Source organism: Folsomia candida, unplaced genomic scaffold (assembly GCF_002217175.1).
Source record: "Folsomia candida strain VU population unplaced genomic scaffold, ASM221717v1 Fcan01_Sc001, whole genome shotgun sequence".
NCBI classification, from domain to species: domain Eukaryota; kingdom Metazoa; phylum Arthropoda; class Collembola; order Entomobryomorpha; family Isotomidae; genus Folsomia; species Folsomia candida.
The window spans coordinates 5536542-5553750 of NW_019091193.1; the positions used below are offsets into that span (position 1 = coordinate 5536542).

Genomic DNA, 17209 nt, shown 5'->3' on the forward strand with positions numbered 1-17209 from the left:
GGGGTAAGAAATATGCAGAAAATGTAAGATGTGCTGAAGGTACAAAGCGTTTAGTTGGAAGGCCACTTGATCGGCTAGAATGGCAGATCCAGGAAACTCAACGTATACAATGTACTCGACCGGAAGTTCTAAAATTAATTAAAAATTTTGCTTTATTTAACCAAAATTCGGTAATTATGTAGCTACAGAATCATTTACTTACTTTCTTTAAAAATATGTTCTTCCCAGTCAATTTTTCTCAGAGATAGTCTGATAATTGCGGAAACATTTTCCTCTTGATGAGTAGAGTACAATTTAAAATGGAAGCTCTTAAACAGCTCGTTTATTTGACGGATGACATATTTCTCCAGGGGCTTCGTAATTTCACATGTAATAATAGCATCGTAATATGAACTAAGGATTGCAGCGCCTAAAATTGCTAGTACGGAGGCAAACGATAATTTCCTGAAAATTTTAATTCTGTATTTTACCGAAAAAATAATGCGGGTCACGATTAGCTATCATTGTTACCGTTGTGGTGTCGGTTGTCGCACGAAGGCGATCGCGATGTCTTTAAATGTTCCCAATTTTGAGACCCCCAGGATTATGGATAGAGTTACGGATGTAAACCAGGTCCATGGATCCATAATTGTAAAAAAGTTGGTAATCATGAGCGACGACAGGGTCGGATTTTTCTGACAGTAAAGAATATAATAGTCGAGCGTCTTTTCGAGATGGTGCTGTTGACCCAGAGAGAATTCCAAGTCTTCTCCTTGCATTCCCACGTTGAACCAGGCGAACTGGTTGGTGGAATTTCTGTATAAAGTTAGCCAAATTTTTCATAACTCCAGCTCACTTATATATGGATAATACCACACTAAATACATATTTAAATATGTACATACCTTGGGGACGTAAACGTAAAATTAAGCTTCCTCGAAATAATAAGTAGAGGTCCATACGGTGGGAAACATGGAGATTTTTTGGAAATGAAGAAGCGATGATTTTCACAGTCAAAGTCCATCAAAGTTTTCCACCATCCCTGATTAAGCATCAATTTATACAAATTCTGGTTCAACTCTATCCTACTTCGAGATTGCTTTAATTCAAGTGCTGTCGGGGTCACCGGATAATTTCGATTCTCTTCTTTCACGCTGATTTGCTCCAGTTCGAGGTATTCACTTGAAATAAGGCCAGCTTTCACAACATCTCTAAAATTTAGATTTGTGTCCAAGAAATCGAAGAAAATCATATACACTGGAGCTCGATAGATTGAAAATCGTTTCAGGAAACCAACCGGAAGTAACGGCTGGACAATGGGGGATGCAATTACGTAGTATAGGACCACGTTTGTTTGCAAAGCTAGAGCTCGGAGCTCCGCGAATATTGCGAGGTTAGTGAAATAGTCGAATATCACAACTTCTGCACACGTTATTTTTGTTTTCCAAAGTTTATGCTCTCCCGACGACCTTTTTAAATATGTTGGTGATAAGTTCTTAACCACAAGTTGAGATAAATGGGCATGTGTCAAATGGTTGGTGTAAAGCAGTGCCAAATTTTCAGCTGATTTAGGATTCTCAGAATAGTTCTTATAAATGAGACCGACCTGGAGGAGACAGGAACGGTCATGGTTAAAACCAGGGAGCCGAGTTACGGATTTACATTCGAGTATGATAACAAGGAGATATAATATCGTTAAATTGGTGACCATTATTAGATTCAGTGTACATTACTTATTATGAATGTTGTTTATAAGATAGCACAACACACGATGCTAATGGATATTTCGGTTGGGGTTGTGATCACGTTTTTACGGCGTCTATGATTATGTATGAACGTAAATATGTACATATGTATCAAGTAGGTAGTCTAATAATATTTATTCCACATATTTTAAGTACGGATGCACTGTTGAGTCAATGTCAAAGTGTATGTTTCTCAAGTTCTCATCGATAAGAATGTATGTACAAATATAACCTACATACTTAAATATGTACTTGGTACCTTGTAATTTCATTTTATCCATACCATAATTACATGCATTTTTAGATACACAAGTAGTAAAGTCAGTTGAGAATCTCAACTTGAGATGCATTAACAACCTGTCGACATACTTCCATAAGTTTTCATAACGTCAAAAAATACAATGGGTTTAATTCACATAAATAAATGCTATGTAACACTCAGCTGCAGGTCGTCAACTGGAATTATTTTGTAGTGGGTACTACAATTACTATTTGCATAGTACACACTTGACGACATACATAACTAGACTGGTTCTCGTATATAAGTGTCAATGATGCACATAGTGTTTAATCATTCCGGTACGATTTGCGGTATTCCTTAAGTGATGAGAATGTATGCAGTAGATACTGATCAGTAGGATAGCATGAAGTCTTTGAGGTCATTGAAAAAAGTTGGCCGGCACAATCTTCAGGAAGATATGTATGCAACTACGGTTAGGAAATTAAAATTAGAGCCATTTCTTTATTATATTCTCATAAAGAAATTGCTTTAAGTATAATGCCTCGGCCATAGTGTTTGTGTATGAACCATCTTCAATCTATTAATAAAATAAATAATATTGTCATCAAACTTAAATATATGAGTAAGAATTAAATAATTCGACAAGCAGATCCGCCGACTATTTCAAAAGTGGAAATACTCTATTGGATTATGTTCCCCATATGAAAAGAATTAAAACTTAGCAATTTTTTCGGGCGCCAAAATTTCCCTTGGGGGGTTATGAGAATAATGGGAGATTCATATGGTGCACCTAGGGCACAGCATATCTATGGAACGGGTTGATGAAATTTCAAAAACAAAATTTTGTTAGACTCTCTGGATCAGTACCCCGATAGGTTTTTCGAACCGAGTTGGAATTCCGGCTTTCAGGGGTTTTTCCCAGCGACGCAAGATTTACTCAAAAATTAGTTTTTCGCTATGACGAAAAAGTATGACGAAATGTTCCTACGTTAGCGTTTCACCAATTTTTACTATGTTGCAAATTATTAGTAGTAGAATAAAGGTTAAATTACTCAAAAAGTCGAAATCGACCTGCGTGACCTTTTCCGGGGATCGAAAGGTCACAATGTCAAAGGTCCAATTGCCCCATAAATGGGGTATCGTTGGAAAGGTATTATCCCTCCCTCTAAGGTAAGGTCTGAAATCCCTCCCTGCAAGTCTAGAGGCAAACGAGCGAAAATCGGCAGTTGTCCAGAATTTAACACAGCAGTGGATTGGGAGCTAACACGGAAGCATGCATGGGAAAAACTCAAAAATATTCTTCTGGCTCTATGTTTGCGGGGAGTGGTCTCAGACCCCACAAAGTATACATATTCTGAATCCTCTCGCCAATACCTTTCCAACGATACCCCATTTATGGGGCAATGTGACCTTTGACATTGTGACCTTTCGATCCCCAGAAAAGGTCACGCAGGTCGATTTCGACTTTTTGGGTAATTTAACCTTTATTCTACTACTAATAATTTGCAACATAGTAAAAATTGGTGAAACGCTAACGTAGGAACATTTCGTCATACTTTTTCGTCATAGCGAAAAACTAATTTTTGAGTAAATCTTGCGTCGCTGGGAAAAACCCCTGAAAGCCGGAATTCCAACTCGGTTCGAAAAACCTATCGGGGTACTGATCCAGAGAGTCTAACAAAATTTTGTTTTTGAAATTTCATCAACCCGTTCCATAGATATGCTGTGCCCTAGGTGCACCATATGAATCTCCCATTATTCTCATAACCCCCCAAGGGAAATTTTGGCGCCCGAAAAAATTGCTAAGTTTTAATTCTTTTCATATGGGGAACATAATCCAATAGAGTATTTCCACTTTTGAAATAGTCGGCGGATCTGCTTGTCGAATTATTTAATTCTTACTCATATGCATGTACTTCTTCTTGAGCTTCACATGAATTGTGATTGAAATATGTTAAGGCCCAAAGTCAATGCCCACTATGAATTAATGTAAACTGCTTAAATAATTAACTGCATAATGAATAAACTTGCTATTTATAATGATAAAACCCAAAATCCTGAGTGCCTAGACTTCCAGTCAAGATATCTCTCATACGCAAATAATAAAATATTGAACGTACTCAAAGCAATCTTCGCATATCTCGCAAATTAAACATAGCAACATACATAGCTTGCGAAATTTGCGAGATTTTGTGAAAGTTCTGCAGGAAAATCATGAGAAGTCTCACAATTTCTAATTATCAAAAACGGTACCGAGTTTCTAGACGGCACTTTTACACATAAATGCCATAGAAATGTTTGACCCTTTAATTTAAAATTATAATTTTATACATTTACTTAAGTAAGGTATAATTTGGCAATTCCATTCAAGCCTGCAATGCTGACGAGAGAGTTATGCGGTTGGGGAAAATAGAGTCCATTATGGATTCAATTCGGATCTAATTTCCTCGATCTGAGGACCCCACTAGTAAATTACTAGTAGTAATTTAGTACTCTATTAAAACAAAACCATGGCCTTGACGCGTATTCAAAGTCGACATTTCAGGAAGTAGATATTCACTTTGGATTATTCATAATGTTGTCAACCATCTTGCACAGAATTCGATTACTTGTTTAAGTCGATGTCATTAGCATGAATTAATTATGCCTGCGGAAGTGTCGATTTGGTAAAATTTGACAAGGTAAGAATTTACAGGACTTGATTCTTATTTTAAGATAGTATATCCCAATCATGTTGAGGTTGGTGGTATAATATAATTTCTAACTGTATAATTGTGTTAACAGTAAAAACGGTACATAATCGACGAAATATTTATATTAAGTCGATTTCAGAAGCAGATATATATGCCGATATATTTACATATACATACAATTACTAAACCTGGATGTTATTGTGGATAAATAACATTCGTCGGGTATACTTAGCACATATTTATATAGCATATCCCAAGAACTTCAAAATTGGAGATTGGCAAGTGAAGCGTTATAAACCTTACGCACACTGATATTTTTATAATGAATTTAGCTACTTTTCATAATAGCTGTGATGTTACTCGAAGGATTTCAAAATTTGGTTTGACATTTGAATAATTTATGTAGATGTGCGCTATATAAATATTGAAATATTTAGTTAAATACTGTCGAATAATTCCAGTTTTAAACGAAAACATGCATATCTAGCTATTTGCTGTTTAAATTCTTCTCCTAAGCCATTCATTATTTCGTTTCAAATTTTAAACCAATGATCTCTTTTGTATTAAAATGCATAATTAATTAGCCAAGCTAACGATTAATTCAATATTCCTCCCGATTCCTGTAAATAATGACAGGCAAACATGGAGTCTAAAGGATACATAATCATGCATAGTCTTAATTTCATTCTCCTTCCGAAATGCTTCCATTCAAGATTTCTACGGTAAAACACAATTTCATATCTAAGCTATCATCATGATAGAACACGGGTTTAGCTTAATTCTCCTCCAATTAAAATATTTCTCCATCATTGGTCTCGATTTTATGTCCCGGAATGCAAAAAAGAACCAATTTTACATGACCCTCCCAAAGAACAGATTTCGACTAAAACTCTTACCATGCGTACTAATCAACGCATTAATAATTCTCACCGGATGTTACACCGTCTTTGTTCTTCGAATTGAAACATCTGAAGCCATGTTTGTAATGATATTTGTCTCGTCATTCTCAACTGCACTGATTTTTATATTCGACGTGATGCGAGATCCTGAGCTCTTCATTTCCATTCTCAATATGACGCTCAATCGGAAAGAACGGACAGATTCGAGCGTCATGAGTGGGTTTAAAAATTTAATATTCAATCAATTTATTTAAATTACAAAGTAATTCTTAATCAACTATGGCCTTTTTTTAGATTGTGACCCGTCAATGATCGCTCACGAGATAATCGGTCTGAAACTTTGTCTCGCACTCTCAATCCTCGCATCGTTCGTCGGAACTGGGTCAGTTTTACTGATAATGTTGCACAATCCGAACGCACCCCCTTTTTTAGGCTCACTTCTTGGCCCCATAGGATCGTCATGGATGGCCAGCATTGCTCACATTCTGTTAATTCCACTCCAAACGCGAGCAGTACTGACAATGTGCTTCACATTTTGCTTCACCGTGGGTCACATTTTTTTCGGAGTCGTCCTCTGTGTAATGACCTATCTGTCACAGCTGAAAATGTAATTGAAGAAAATCGCAAGTATTTTAATGTAAATTGGACAATTGATTAATGAAATTATTTTTTATCTCGAAAAAGGTCACATCTTTTTAAAGAGGGAAATCAGGCTGCTCTCAAACCCATTATGCAATGTTACGGGCAGTTCGGAATATTTGTTTCCCAAATAAATCTCGCCTTTCGATCTATCAGCTTACCAGCAATTCTCACCTACTTTTTAGTTTGCAACATTTTTGGGACGTATTTGACCGTGTCGCTGAAATCACAACTATTTCGTCACATGGGCTTCGTTCTCTTTCCATTTACCATGATGGGATCAACCGTCGGGATCATTGCGCTTGGAACGTTTGCAGGCTTGGTACATAAAAGGTCGATAGAATGCGGGTCGAAGTTGAAGAGGGCGGCGCAATTGTTTCAGGGAAATTCAAATAAAAACACTTTACGCATACTTCAACGAAGGGCTAAATCACTGGGTCCATTAAAAGTTAGATTTGCCACAAATTTCATGGAAATTATGACCCCTCTAGTTATGATAGGTTTCTGTGCAAAAACAACGGTAAGGATGTTGCTGGTGTTCTAAATATCGGCAAAATTCAATGGTGGAATTTATGTTATTGAAATTGTAAATACAACGCAATCCTAAACTTTGAAGCTATTAAAGTTTTATGCAGTTGTTTACTTAATGTCTCGTTAAATAAACTTTATAGAATAATATTGTTATCGATCACAAGTAATTTTAGAATGCAATTCATATTCCGATAAATTGTGTAAATTTATCCGATTTTATTAAACTATATACAAGTACGGGTGAAGTTCGAAAGTGGAAATATAAATAATTTTCTTAAAGTTCATTTACATTTCTATGTATGTACATACATACATATGTATTTATTTGAATTTTAGTTATAGCCACGTCTTATCAGAAAAAATAACTTCATCTTTATCTTAACCTTCATTTTCCATCGTGTAGAGAGCGTCACGCCAGAAAATCGGCATCCTCAGTCCAGCAGCAAATTTTCAGTCAGAGTTCTTTGCCCTCGAGTGAGTGCACTTGCCGTTTTCTGCCTGCTGGCTGACTTGAGAAATCTCACTCTCCATTCGACCCCTCAGCAACCAGAAGTTGTCCTTTGTAGTGAAAAATACTTCATAAATTCCCCAAAATTTCTACACTGAATACGATAACCTACTTTTTATTTCAAAATTAAATACATTAGTCAGGTCGTCATGAATCGCTTATGGACGTTGCAGATGGAGGAGCATAACACCAAGTTGGTGACTAGTAATATACCTAAGGACGTAATTCAGCCAAAGGTAAGTAAATCTGTTTTCAATTAATCTTAAGGAATGGGTAAATATTCACTAAATTAATATTATTTTAAAGAGCTGGGATGAAATGCCTTGGAAAAAGGCACCATTACCTAGTTTCAAGCAAAACAAGGAAATCGTGACTGGAAAGCAGTGCAACAAATTTGTGGTGGAGTTATCAGCCCGGACGAGGGATGAGGTCCTGCGGCCCGGCATGAGGAACCAGACGAAGAAACCGACCCTGCCGACCTTCGAATTTATCTTTAGCTGATCTGTGTAACATTTTCAAGCTTCCTGTTGTCCAGCTCGAGTCAAATGGAGTCAACGTTGTGAAGAGTTAAGTTTTGGGCAAATTTACAGACTGTACATATAGGTATTATAATTTTCTCACTACATTTCATACTTCGTTTTGGAAGTAGATCAATTAATATTCGTAGTACAAAAACTTCAATTAATTATATTCATTCTTTTTGGAACTACTCATCGGTTTATGTCAGAGATAAAAAGTTTTTTGTCGCGTATTGTTATTTTTTTTCGCCATCGTTGTGCCTACAATTTCGAAATTACCTGAGTTTAATTAGTTTGGAAAAAATCGGCGATCTCATGTGGGTATGTATAATAAATATATATGTTGATTCAAATCATTTGCCCCACGCTTTGTAAATTATGAATTTAGCAATATAAATAAAACGTTACCTTTTGATAAATATCTAAATACATACATACATACGTCATTCAACTGTTAACATTTCCTTGCTGGTTATCATTAGACAATCATCAGGCATAAAAATGGCTGTCTGGGAGAAGACATGGAAACTGGCAAACCGGTCAATTTATGTGGTCATGATTTCAAAAGTGAGTAAATAACGCTCCTTTCGTGTTTGTTGAAAATGTAATACATAAACATACTTAATTTAGTACTGACTTTGGTTTAGTTTCGACTGATCGGACTAATTTAAGATATTTATTGAACATGGAGTATTTCAAATTGATTTTGTAATATTCCAATGACACGAATATACCTGCGGTGTACAATTTCTATTTGTGTTCTGAACTATAATAAAATCAAAATGGTAACTGTTGAGATCCGACCAATCTACCCGATTTAGCTTTCACTCTCAAAAGAAACAGGATTTCGAAGCACAGTGAAAAGAACGTAGGAGATGTAAAGTTATAAAAATCTATTTCTCTGATTCCAAATAGCTTGAAATCCGCAAATAAACTGATGATAACTCTTTGGCTTTACTCTCAAATCAATTTATTTCAACGAGAAATCAACTATATGGACTAAACAATTATTAATCAAATATTTTTAATTAAGTTTTTGCGGAAGAGGAATCTTAGCTCTCCTTAACTTCTACACACCGACCACTAAAAAATACTTCCCACTTCTCTCAACAGAACCCACGCGTCCCTTTTTCCTCACTATCCCACTTACACTCTTATTTCCGCATCCCTCACCCGCTCGATATTGAACATACCATTTTTCATGGGCATCTTATGTTCCATGAAAATGCTATTCTATAATGGCATATTATTAATTTTATAATTAAAATTACAGCATACTAATAACTCTACATATCATTTGACAACTCCTAACTACTATTAAATTCAAAATGTATCGAGAAAATTACTCAACGAGTAATTTGATAACTCCCACACATGCCAATTCCGTTTTCATACTGATCATAAATTAATGAGTAAAAATTTAACAATATTATTATGCTATGCTTTTAACAGTAACTGAATATCTTTTTCGCCGTCAAAACAATCGAATTTCAGAAAATGTGATTATAAAATCCTTGCAAAAGTTATGATTTTAAAATTCATTTTTCAACAAAGCTTGTTACGATAATAATCCAAAACGGCATAAATAAATAGTTGACTAGATATAAATAATTTAGGACGTGTAAACAGGTTGCATATAAGAAATGCAATATTTTCTTAAATTAATCTCAACTTGGACATATATGTACATAGATATTTATACGTAAGTTTAACACGGTTATTCCGGTGTAGATTGCGGTCGGTGATTGAGTTACTTATTGTACTTCCCATCAACCACGTCTTGATAGAGGACTCCCTGAAAAGACCATTTACTGACTTTAAACTTTATCACTTTAAACCAACCTTGTAAAACTTGTAAAAGTGTATGCACTACTCACATCAATTGCCCAAGTCAAATAGTCCAGGAGACCCTTGTACATATCGTTCCTTCCTGCCTGGTCAATTTTGGCGGTCAAATATGTGCCATAACTGTCCAAAATTGTTTGAACTCGATCGGTGATGGGAATGTCAATTCCTGGCGTGAGCCCCCACACCTCGGACGACCTGTTTTCGTAATGGCGAACATAGCCGTGCACATTTTGGAGCCACATTGTCCCATCGTCGTTGATGTTGAGCCAGGGGGACATGTCCATCAAATGGCTGCTCCCTCCCCATGGGTATGCCGTCCCGTTCGGAAATCCCTTGGTTGCTTGGACGAGATACGATCCATTTCCACCAATAGGAAGATCAGTGCCCAACAAATAAGGCATGAAACCGGAAGTTGAATAGTTGCCTGACCAGTCAAAATTTCAACAATCAGATTTCAAAATTTCATGCAAAAAAGATTAGTATGCATTTTATAAAAAATGGTAAGAGTTTCTCAACAAATAATTTGTAATATAACAAGTCTCACCATAATGCATATAATCCGGAAAATCTAACAAGAAATGCAGCGTCACACCCCACTGATCAATAGCTGTAGTAACGTTTTTGATCTCAAACTTGGATAAGCCCCAAATTTCTCCATCCCTAAAAAAATATATAATGCAAAATATGTCTTCTTTTACCCCGAGTGATCTAGATATGTAAAGTTATAGATTCTTACCAAGAAGACGCCACCCCCATAGATTCTAAGAATCCAAAAAAGTTCCTATACTCCCAATCATGGTTTCTTGGCGTATCGGGAAGTGGGTCTAATATCGGCATTCCAATTTCTGGGTGACCGGTTTCCATACGGTCACGGAATTCTTCCAAGAGGCGTTGAAAGTAGGCGGAGATGTTTTCTTCTGGACCTGCTTGCTGACCTGAAAAATATTTAATAGTCAAAATTTCATTTCGAAAATCGCGTTTTAAGATAAATGCAATATTACAATAAAAAAAATACTTACCATATGCAAACGCGAATATGACAACCAAGCAGAAAATAAGACCCCTCATTTTTCTCTTAAATTTTACAAGACGTTCCTGCAGAAAATGTGTTCAGTTGCCTGAATAGAAGTGAAATCTAAAAACGTCCAGCCTCATTTATAAATAAGTAATGCAAAAAGTTAATCTTATCTCACTTGTACTTTGAAACGTGTCGCACCAGATGAATGGATTGATTCATTGATTAATTAATTATTTATATAAATATTCGTTAACAGTTGTCAAATATTGAACTTATTTATCTCGATATGTTTGGGAGTGGGGAAGCATGCTTTTACTTGATAATAATTTAAACACGTTTTATCGATAAAAGTGGGTGTGTTTAATTATGTATGTGAATAATCATAATCAAAGCATAACAGGTGAGATTCATCCAGAGTTTGAATTCCAATATCGTACGATGATGTTATATACATATGATGCAATTGTGTTGATAAGATTTAATACTAATGACGTCAAATGGAATACTTAGGGATGGTAATCCGTATCCTAAATTAACCGATCCGTAGGATAGGATCGGATAAATACAGGATCGGATCGGATCGGATTTGCTCGCTTTAGGATCGGATCGGCTCCCGGTTCTACTCGAAATCCGATACGATCCGATCCTAGGATATCCGCGGATGATATGTGTGAGACACCTTGTGTCTAACTATGGAAAAACTTTACCAGCTGCTTTTCTTTATTTATTGGAACGGTTTTTGGTGAGTTCATCACATGGCGTACATTACCCGAATGAGCCGAATTATCCTATTATTTTACACCAGTTATTTTTATTTTGGCGTTCAAATTATTCAATTTAGTATGATTTCAACGCCAAAATAAAAATAACTGGTGTAGAATAATAACATAATTCGGCTCATTCGGGTAATGTACGCCATGTGATGAACTCACCAAATGTGAAACGAGTTTACATCGGATGATCCGAGGATCCTGTGCGATCCTAGGATTTCATCGGTTCGGATTGGATCGGACTGTCTGATCCTCGGATCCTCTATCCGATCCGTGTGAAAATCCGATCCTATCCGAGTTTTTACGATCCTAGGATAGGATCGGTTACGGATTACCATCACTAGGAATACTCGAATAGATGAGTGAATAATAATAAGCATTTTCATTATTGGTAAAACACCATAAGAGCTCTGTAATTGCATTTAAGTTTTAATTATATGGAATTAGGTATGTAGTATACACAAATAAGTTTATGACACCATAGAAGAACTTCAGTTGGAAATTAATCAACAGAAACGATCTAAAACATCAATCTTGTAACTTTGTGGACTGTAGCCTGAAAAAGTATGTATTTGCATATACGAATATACATGTGAATATGAATGTGAACATATACTAATTTGATACACACAAATTGCATAACTGAATAGAAAATAAATACGAGTATAAAAAATGCACACGAGGAAATTAAAATAGTTTTAAATGCATGCACAATTAAATTGGTTCTTATTTACATAGATACATACATTTGTATACATTTGTATGTTTGTACTACTGTGTATGCACATACGAACTAGAACTACATATGTATACATGTATATATAAATATTATATAATGAGTATTTAAACTTTCTTAAATTATTTCCATCCTTCCAAGTTCTATTGTACTCTCGCTGTACTAATGCTCAGAAGACTTATGTATTTCACAACATAATTCCAGAAATTACACCGCAACCGGTTCAATTTTATTTTCAAAATCCACATTGCAATTCTCATCAAATCCAGACAACCCTGTAGCTTGTCGTCCATTCATCTGTGCAGATTTCAAGTAAAGTCCAATAATTGCTGCACATGCTGTAAAAATCCCCGTATCAATCGCCATATAGCCAAATACGAGAGGGTCGAACAGTTTCACAGATCCATCCACAGCCACAAATCCAAGAACGGACAGCAAAACCACGACGAGACAGAACTTGAAGGTGACAAAACTCTTGAATGAGGAAGAAGTAATTTCTGGAGATTCCTGTACGATTATAAATCATTCTTAAACGCAATTCTCAAATAAATATATAAAATTGAATCTTACATCTTGTGTGATGCCAGAGAAAATGGAATAAGCCAGCTTGACCATGAACAATTTTGACAGAGTAACCGGCAGCGCAACGACAATTATGAGAAAAACTAGACCAGGGCTGTGACACTATTTTCACAATAAAATATTAATAATTTAATAGATTTCAGATTGTGCAATATTTTAGAATTGGTTAGTTTTCATGCTTACTTCACCATTCCAACTCATTATACCACCTGTAAGAAGGATCATGCCAAGAGCGACGTGACAACCATCGTAAGCCTGTGGGGAGAACGTATCAAATACACAAAATAATTATTAAATATGCAAATTAATTGATACACAAGTTTCAATTTGTTCACATACGATTTGAATAATTGCAAATGCAATTGCCCAGCCACGTAAAGTGCAATAATTTCGGAAAACCCGATCGGATTCTCCAATTCGGGTGAACGCCATGACTTCAAAATTTGAGACCAATACGTTGATCAAAAATTATAAATAGTAATTTAAGCTCTCATTCTGCTGTGAGTCAACTGCGAACAAGAGAAAGTCGTATGTTGTGTAACAGAGATGATTTATATGCGTGTGAGTGGATGAGTAACTTGTGTGGGACGACTCCTCCTCCACAGTTCCGGGGGATCGATATTTACCCGGGTAATGACCCGGGTAGGGATTACCACGCAATGGAACAAAGAAATAAACAGGTAGTGCTCATTATGAATACGGATGCATATTTGTATGTAAACATATATACATCTCTAAATATCATGATTATGTTGCTCAAGTAGAAAATTACACCAGACTTCCTTCATTAGTAGCTAAATGCTTAATATGTACTTAATATGTAACAATTGTCTTTATTGCGTTTAATATGTATGTACTTAATATGTAACAATTGTCTTTATTGCGCCACGATTGAGACAAATGAGACGAACTATTCCTGAGATAGGAATCGTATGCCAAAAATTTTAATGAATTTAAAAATCCTGTAGTACACGGAATTTTTCATGAAAAGAAGCATATTAATCAACCCACATCAATGGGACGTTTGAACTGAGGGATCAATTAATTTATTCAAAAGAATAAATTCATTTCCAGTTTTGTCTTCAGAAGTTCAGACACTAGGTAAAATATGGTTCAGATAAATTTTCAGAACCAAGGACCTGCCCATACTGACCACAAGTATCCATTAGCAATATAATAAAAGAAAGATGACGCCTTCATTTTCGGGAAAAAAGTGCCGACAAAGTTTATTTTTACAGGTCTTGTGTGAAGCCAAAAATATTTCGGCAACGTACAAGTTAGCTCATGTCAGGTCACTTTAGGATACTAAACAATGCGTACCTTTATGCTAGAAAATGCACATGAGGACTTTTTTTGCTATGGACCCCCTGAAACATTTGTATTTAAATTTTGATAAATTATAATATTAGCTAGTGAAGTATGTTCAAACAAAGCAAAAAATGCGTGTTAAAACAATCCACATGTCAAGGGTACCTCTGAGGGACTTATTACATCTTTTACACATATCCCTTCATTGTGGGCCAACCAGAAGTCGTAAAAATATGGGGTTTGGATATTTTTTATCTAAATACGATTGTCTAAAACGAACTTCAGTAAGGAGCTGCTACGTGACCTTTTTGACCTAAAGTTTGACCTCTATAGAAATTAAGTTTTACAGTTTATTAGCATACCAATTTTATCGCAATACATGTAAATTTAGAAGGTCAAACTTTAGGTCAAAAAGGTCACGTAGCAGCTCCTTACTGAAGTTCGTTTTAGGCAATCGTATTTAGGTAAAAAAATATCCAAACCTCATATTTTTACGACTTCTGGTTGGCCCACAACGAAGGGATATGTGTAAAAGATGTAATGAGTCCCTCAGAGGTACCCTTGACATGTGGATTTTTTTAACACGCATTTTTTGCATTGTTTGAACATACTTCACTAGCTAATATTATAATTTATCAAAATTTAAATACAAATGTTTCAGGGGGTCCATAGCAAAAAAAAGGCCTCACATATTATTAATAAACTGTTCGCAATGGAATATGACCATTAAACTCATAACTGGGCTGGGGTTTATTTTTTATGGACTAAATAAATATGTAAGAAACTATGTACTGAAACTGAAACAAGTAAAGGTTTTGCTAGCCATTAGCAATCGTAAGTTCTTCTTTCATTTCAAAAGGAATTGGAAATTCTAAATTTTATTAATGGACTGTTCGTATTCCAATTCTAACGAGGGAACCTTTTGTACTGCCCGGAGCTCCCAGCATATCCACTGTATACATTAGACGCGTTTTTTAATACTAGTCCTATGATGTGACAAAATCTCCGTGTCAAAATGATATTTGGTCAAGCGGTGACGATTTTAGTGACGCGCCGAACGGTCACTTTCTCCCATGATTTCAATAGCGCAGCTACTTTTCGCCACACGCTACTCATCTTGCTACTGAATTCTCAACTAATTTACTCACTGAGCACACTGGTACTTAATTTAACTATATTTACATTATCACTACAATTTATTATTTATAGCTTATCAATGTTATTTTTGCGTTCGAATTTGAAAGTTGCAAAATGTTCACGCGCACTTTTTTGAAGAAAAATCCCTCTACTTGTTTAAATTCATAAGAAGTTGCTATATTTTTTCCGAATAGTTTTTAAACTCCAATATTTTAAAGGAAAAAAACAATATTGAAACTTGTAAATGGTAAATAAATTGTAATGATATTGTAAATATACATAGTTAAATTAGATGCCAGTCTCATCGGTGAACAAATGAGTTGAGATTTCAGTGAGATGAGCGTGTAGTGAAGAGGTGAAAGGGTACCTGCACTACTAAAAGCATGGCTACCGTGACCGTTCCGCGCGTCACTGAAGTCGTCACCGCGTGACCAAATGTCATTTTGACACGGAGATTTTGTCACATCATAGGACTAGTATTAAAAACTGCGTCTAATGTATATAGTGGATATGCTGGGAGCTCCGGGCACTATAAAAGGTTCCCTCGTAAGCTACATACATATTTATCCAAAGAGTGTATTTATTACAGTGAAATGGGAATACTACAGGTTGGAGAGCACTTCCATTCGTTTGAAATAGTTCATATTCATTTTTTATCACATTTTAATTTCATTAGTCACAGGCACCAGTCAGTTTATGGAAATATATTGCTCTCACATAATTACCCACATTCCCATCATTTTTATATATGTAACAAGGCCAATAAAGCCGACATTAAGAAATTTAATACTTCAATCCAAAACCGATATGACACGAATTATTTGGGCGATTGCACTACTTTCAGCAGTAATAAATATATATAGCTATATTAAATATATATATTTATAATATATATATATATTGTATATAGTTAAGCTTTTGGTTTAGTTTTTATTACTTATATAATTCATCCAGCCTTCATTGTTTCTACGCACGATTTATAATTACTTATCTTTTCACAATAACCAGGTCAAAAAGTACCTGGCAATTTTGGGTACATAAAAAATCATTAAGCAAAATAAATATTTATGTTTTGTGACTGCATTAGTTAACAATGTTACATAGATAATTATGTCATATCTCTCCATTATGCATGTTGTGGCGTCTGCTCTGAGAACACCACTGGGTCAGTCCCGGTCAGATACCCTCTGACCAGCGTTACACCGAATTTGACGTGGGGGATGATTACTACGAGTAGGAGGTCAGCTCATAAATCCACTCAGAGTAGCAAAATAAATATAACATAAAACTTGTTATAAATCTCTTAAATAATTGCTACTTTATTTACTGTGGATTAATTAATTGTGAACATTCTCTCAAAAACACGTCCACATTACTTGAGTACTTTTAACGAACTAAAAATGAGGGCCAAGAAAACAATGAGATGACGAAAGACTGCGCTCGTGCGGGACACTCAAATGTCAGGGGCAACCTAAAACTAACATTCATACATATCATCTCAATCATAACTTTTACATGAAATATTACATACATTACTATTACTCATCAGATTCGACACATGTGCATACAAATCAGTAACAAAATCTGACCTAGCCAATGCATATCACATACAGAATTCACTCGATTTGATTTTCTATTGGGAGCAAGTTATCATACTGAATAATAAATTAGTTATTAATGTTACGTTTACATATTGTATGATTTATTTCATCACTCTTTTAGGCTTCCGGCCCATAGAGCACATCAAGAAAAGTTTACATCATTTAGTATGTTTAGGTTACGAAGCAAATTATAGCCGGGTTGAAGTATTTGCATGGAAAGAAGATCAATCATCGAGATTTGAAGCCTTGCAATTTGCAAGACTTCAAATCTCGATTGTTGCAATATTTTTTGCAAGATGGTGGCTACTGATGGGTCAATTTGGAAACTGGAAAATTTTGGCCTCGCAACGCGACAGAGTGACCAACCTGGGGGGAATATGGCTGTTGTGGGGACCGGCGCCCAAAACTTGGTGAATTTTCCGCATATGGGCAAGTGCCGCACTAAATGTTGTATCT

At 35.6% G+C, this 17209-nt stretch overlaps 2 protein-coding genes across 2 annotated transcripts; both read right to left on the minus strand.

The window, feature by feature from the left end:
* Nucleotides 1-8705: 8705 nt before the first annotated feature.
* LOC110847383 lies at nt 8706-11418 on the minus strand. Its single transcript, XM_022094321.2, has 6 exons — nt 10795-11418; nt 10621-10719; nt 10338-10536; nt 10146-10261; nt 9631-10025; nt 8706-9548 (listed from the first exon to the last, which is right to left on the minus strand). The coding sequence occupies exons 2-6, from the start codon at nt 10667-10669 to the stop codon at nt 9504-9506; spliced, it is 804 nt and encodes a 267-aa protein (XP_021950013.1). The 5' UTR covers nt 10670-10719; nt 10795-11418; the 3' UTR covers nt 8706-9503.
* A 379-nt stretch (nt 11419-11797) lies between these two features.
* On the minus strand, nt 11798-13247 carry LOC110847394. The gene is made up of 4 exons (XM_022094333.2): nt 13047-13247; nt 12891-12962; nt 12696-12809; nt 11798-12632 (listed from the first exon to the last, which is right to left on the minus strand). The coding sequence occupies exons 1-4, from the start codon at nt 13137-13139 to the stop codon at nt 12333-12335; spliced, it is 579 nt and encodes a 192-aa protein (XP_021950025.1). The 5' UTR covers nt 13140-13247; the 3' UTR covers nt 11798-12332.
* Nucleotides 13248-17209: the final 3962 nt, after the last annotated feature.

Bases quoted from the DNA above. Each gene is read 5' to 3' on its own strand.
- LOC110847383 (XM_022094321.2), bottom strand. From the start codon at position 10,669: ATGAGGGGTCTTATTTTCTGCTTGGTTGTCATATTCGCGTTTGCATAT. The intron at 10,537-10,620 runs GTAAGTATTTTT...AATATTTTTCAG, and splicing joins CATATTCGCGTTTGCATATG to GTCAGCAAGCAGGTCCAGAA. The intron at 9,549-9,630 runs GTGAGTAGTGCA...TGGTCTTTTCAG, and splicing joins ATTTGACTTGGGCAATTGAT to GGAGTCCTCTATCAAGACGT.
- LOC110847394 (XM_022094333.2), bottom strand. From the start codon at position 13,139: ATGGCGTTCACCCGAATTGGAGAATCCGATCGGGTTTTCCGAAATTAT. The intron at 12,963-13,046 runs GTATGTGAACAA...TTCTCCCCACAG, and splicing joins CATTTGCAATTATTCAAATC to GCTTACGATGGTTGTCACGT. The intron at 12,810-12,890 runs GTAAGCATGAAA...TTGTGAAAATAG, and splicing joins TAATGAGTTGGAATGGTGAA to TGTCACAGCCCTGGTCTAGT.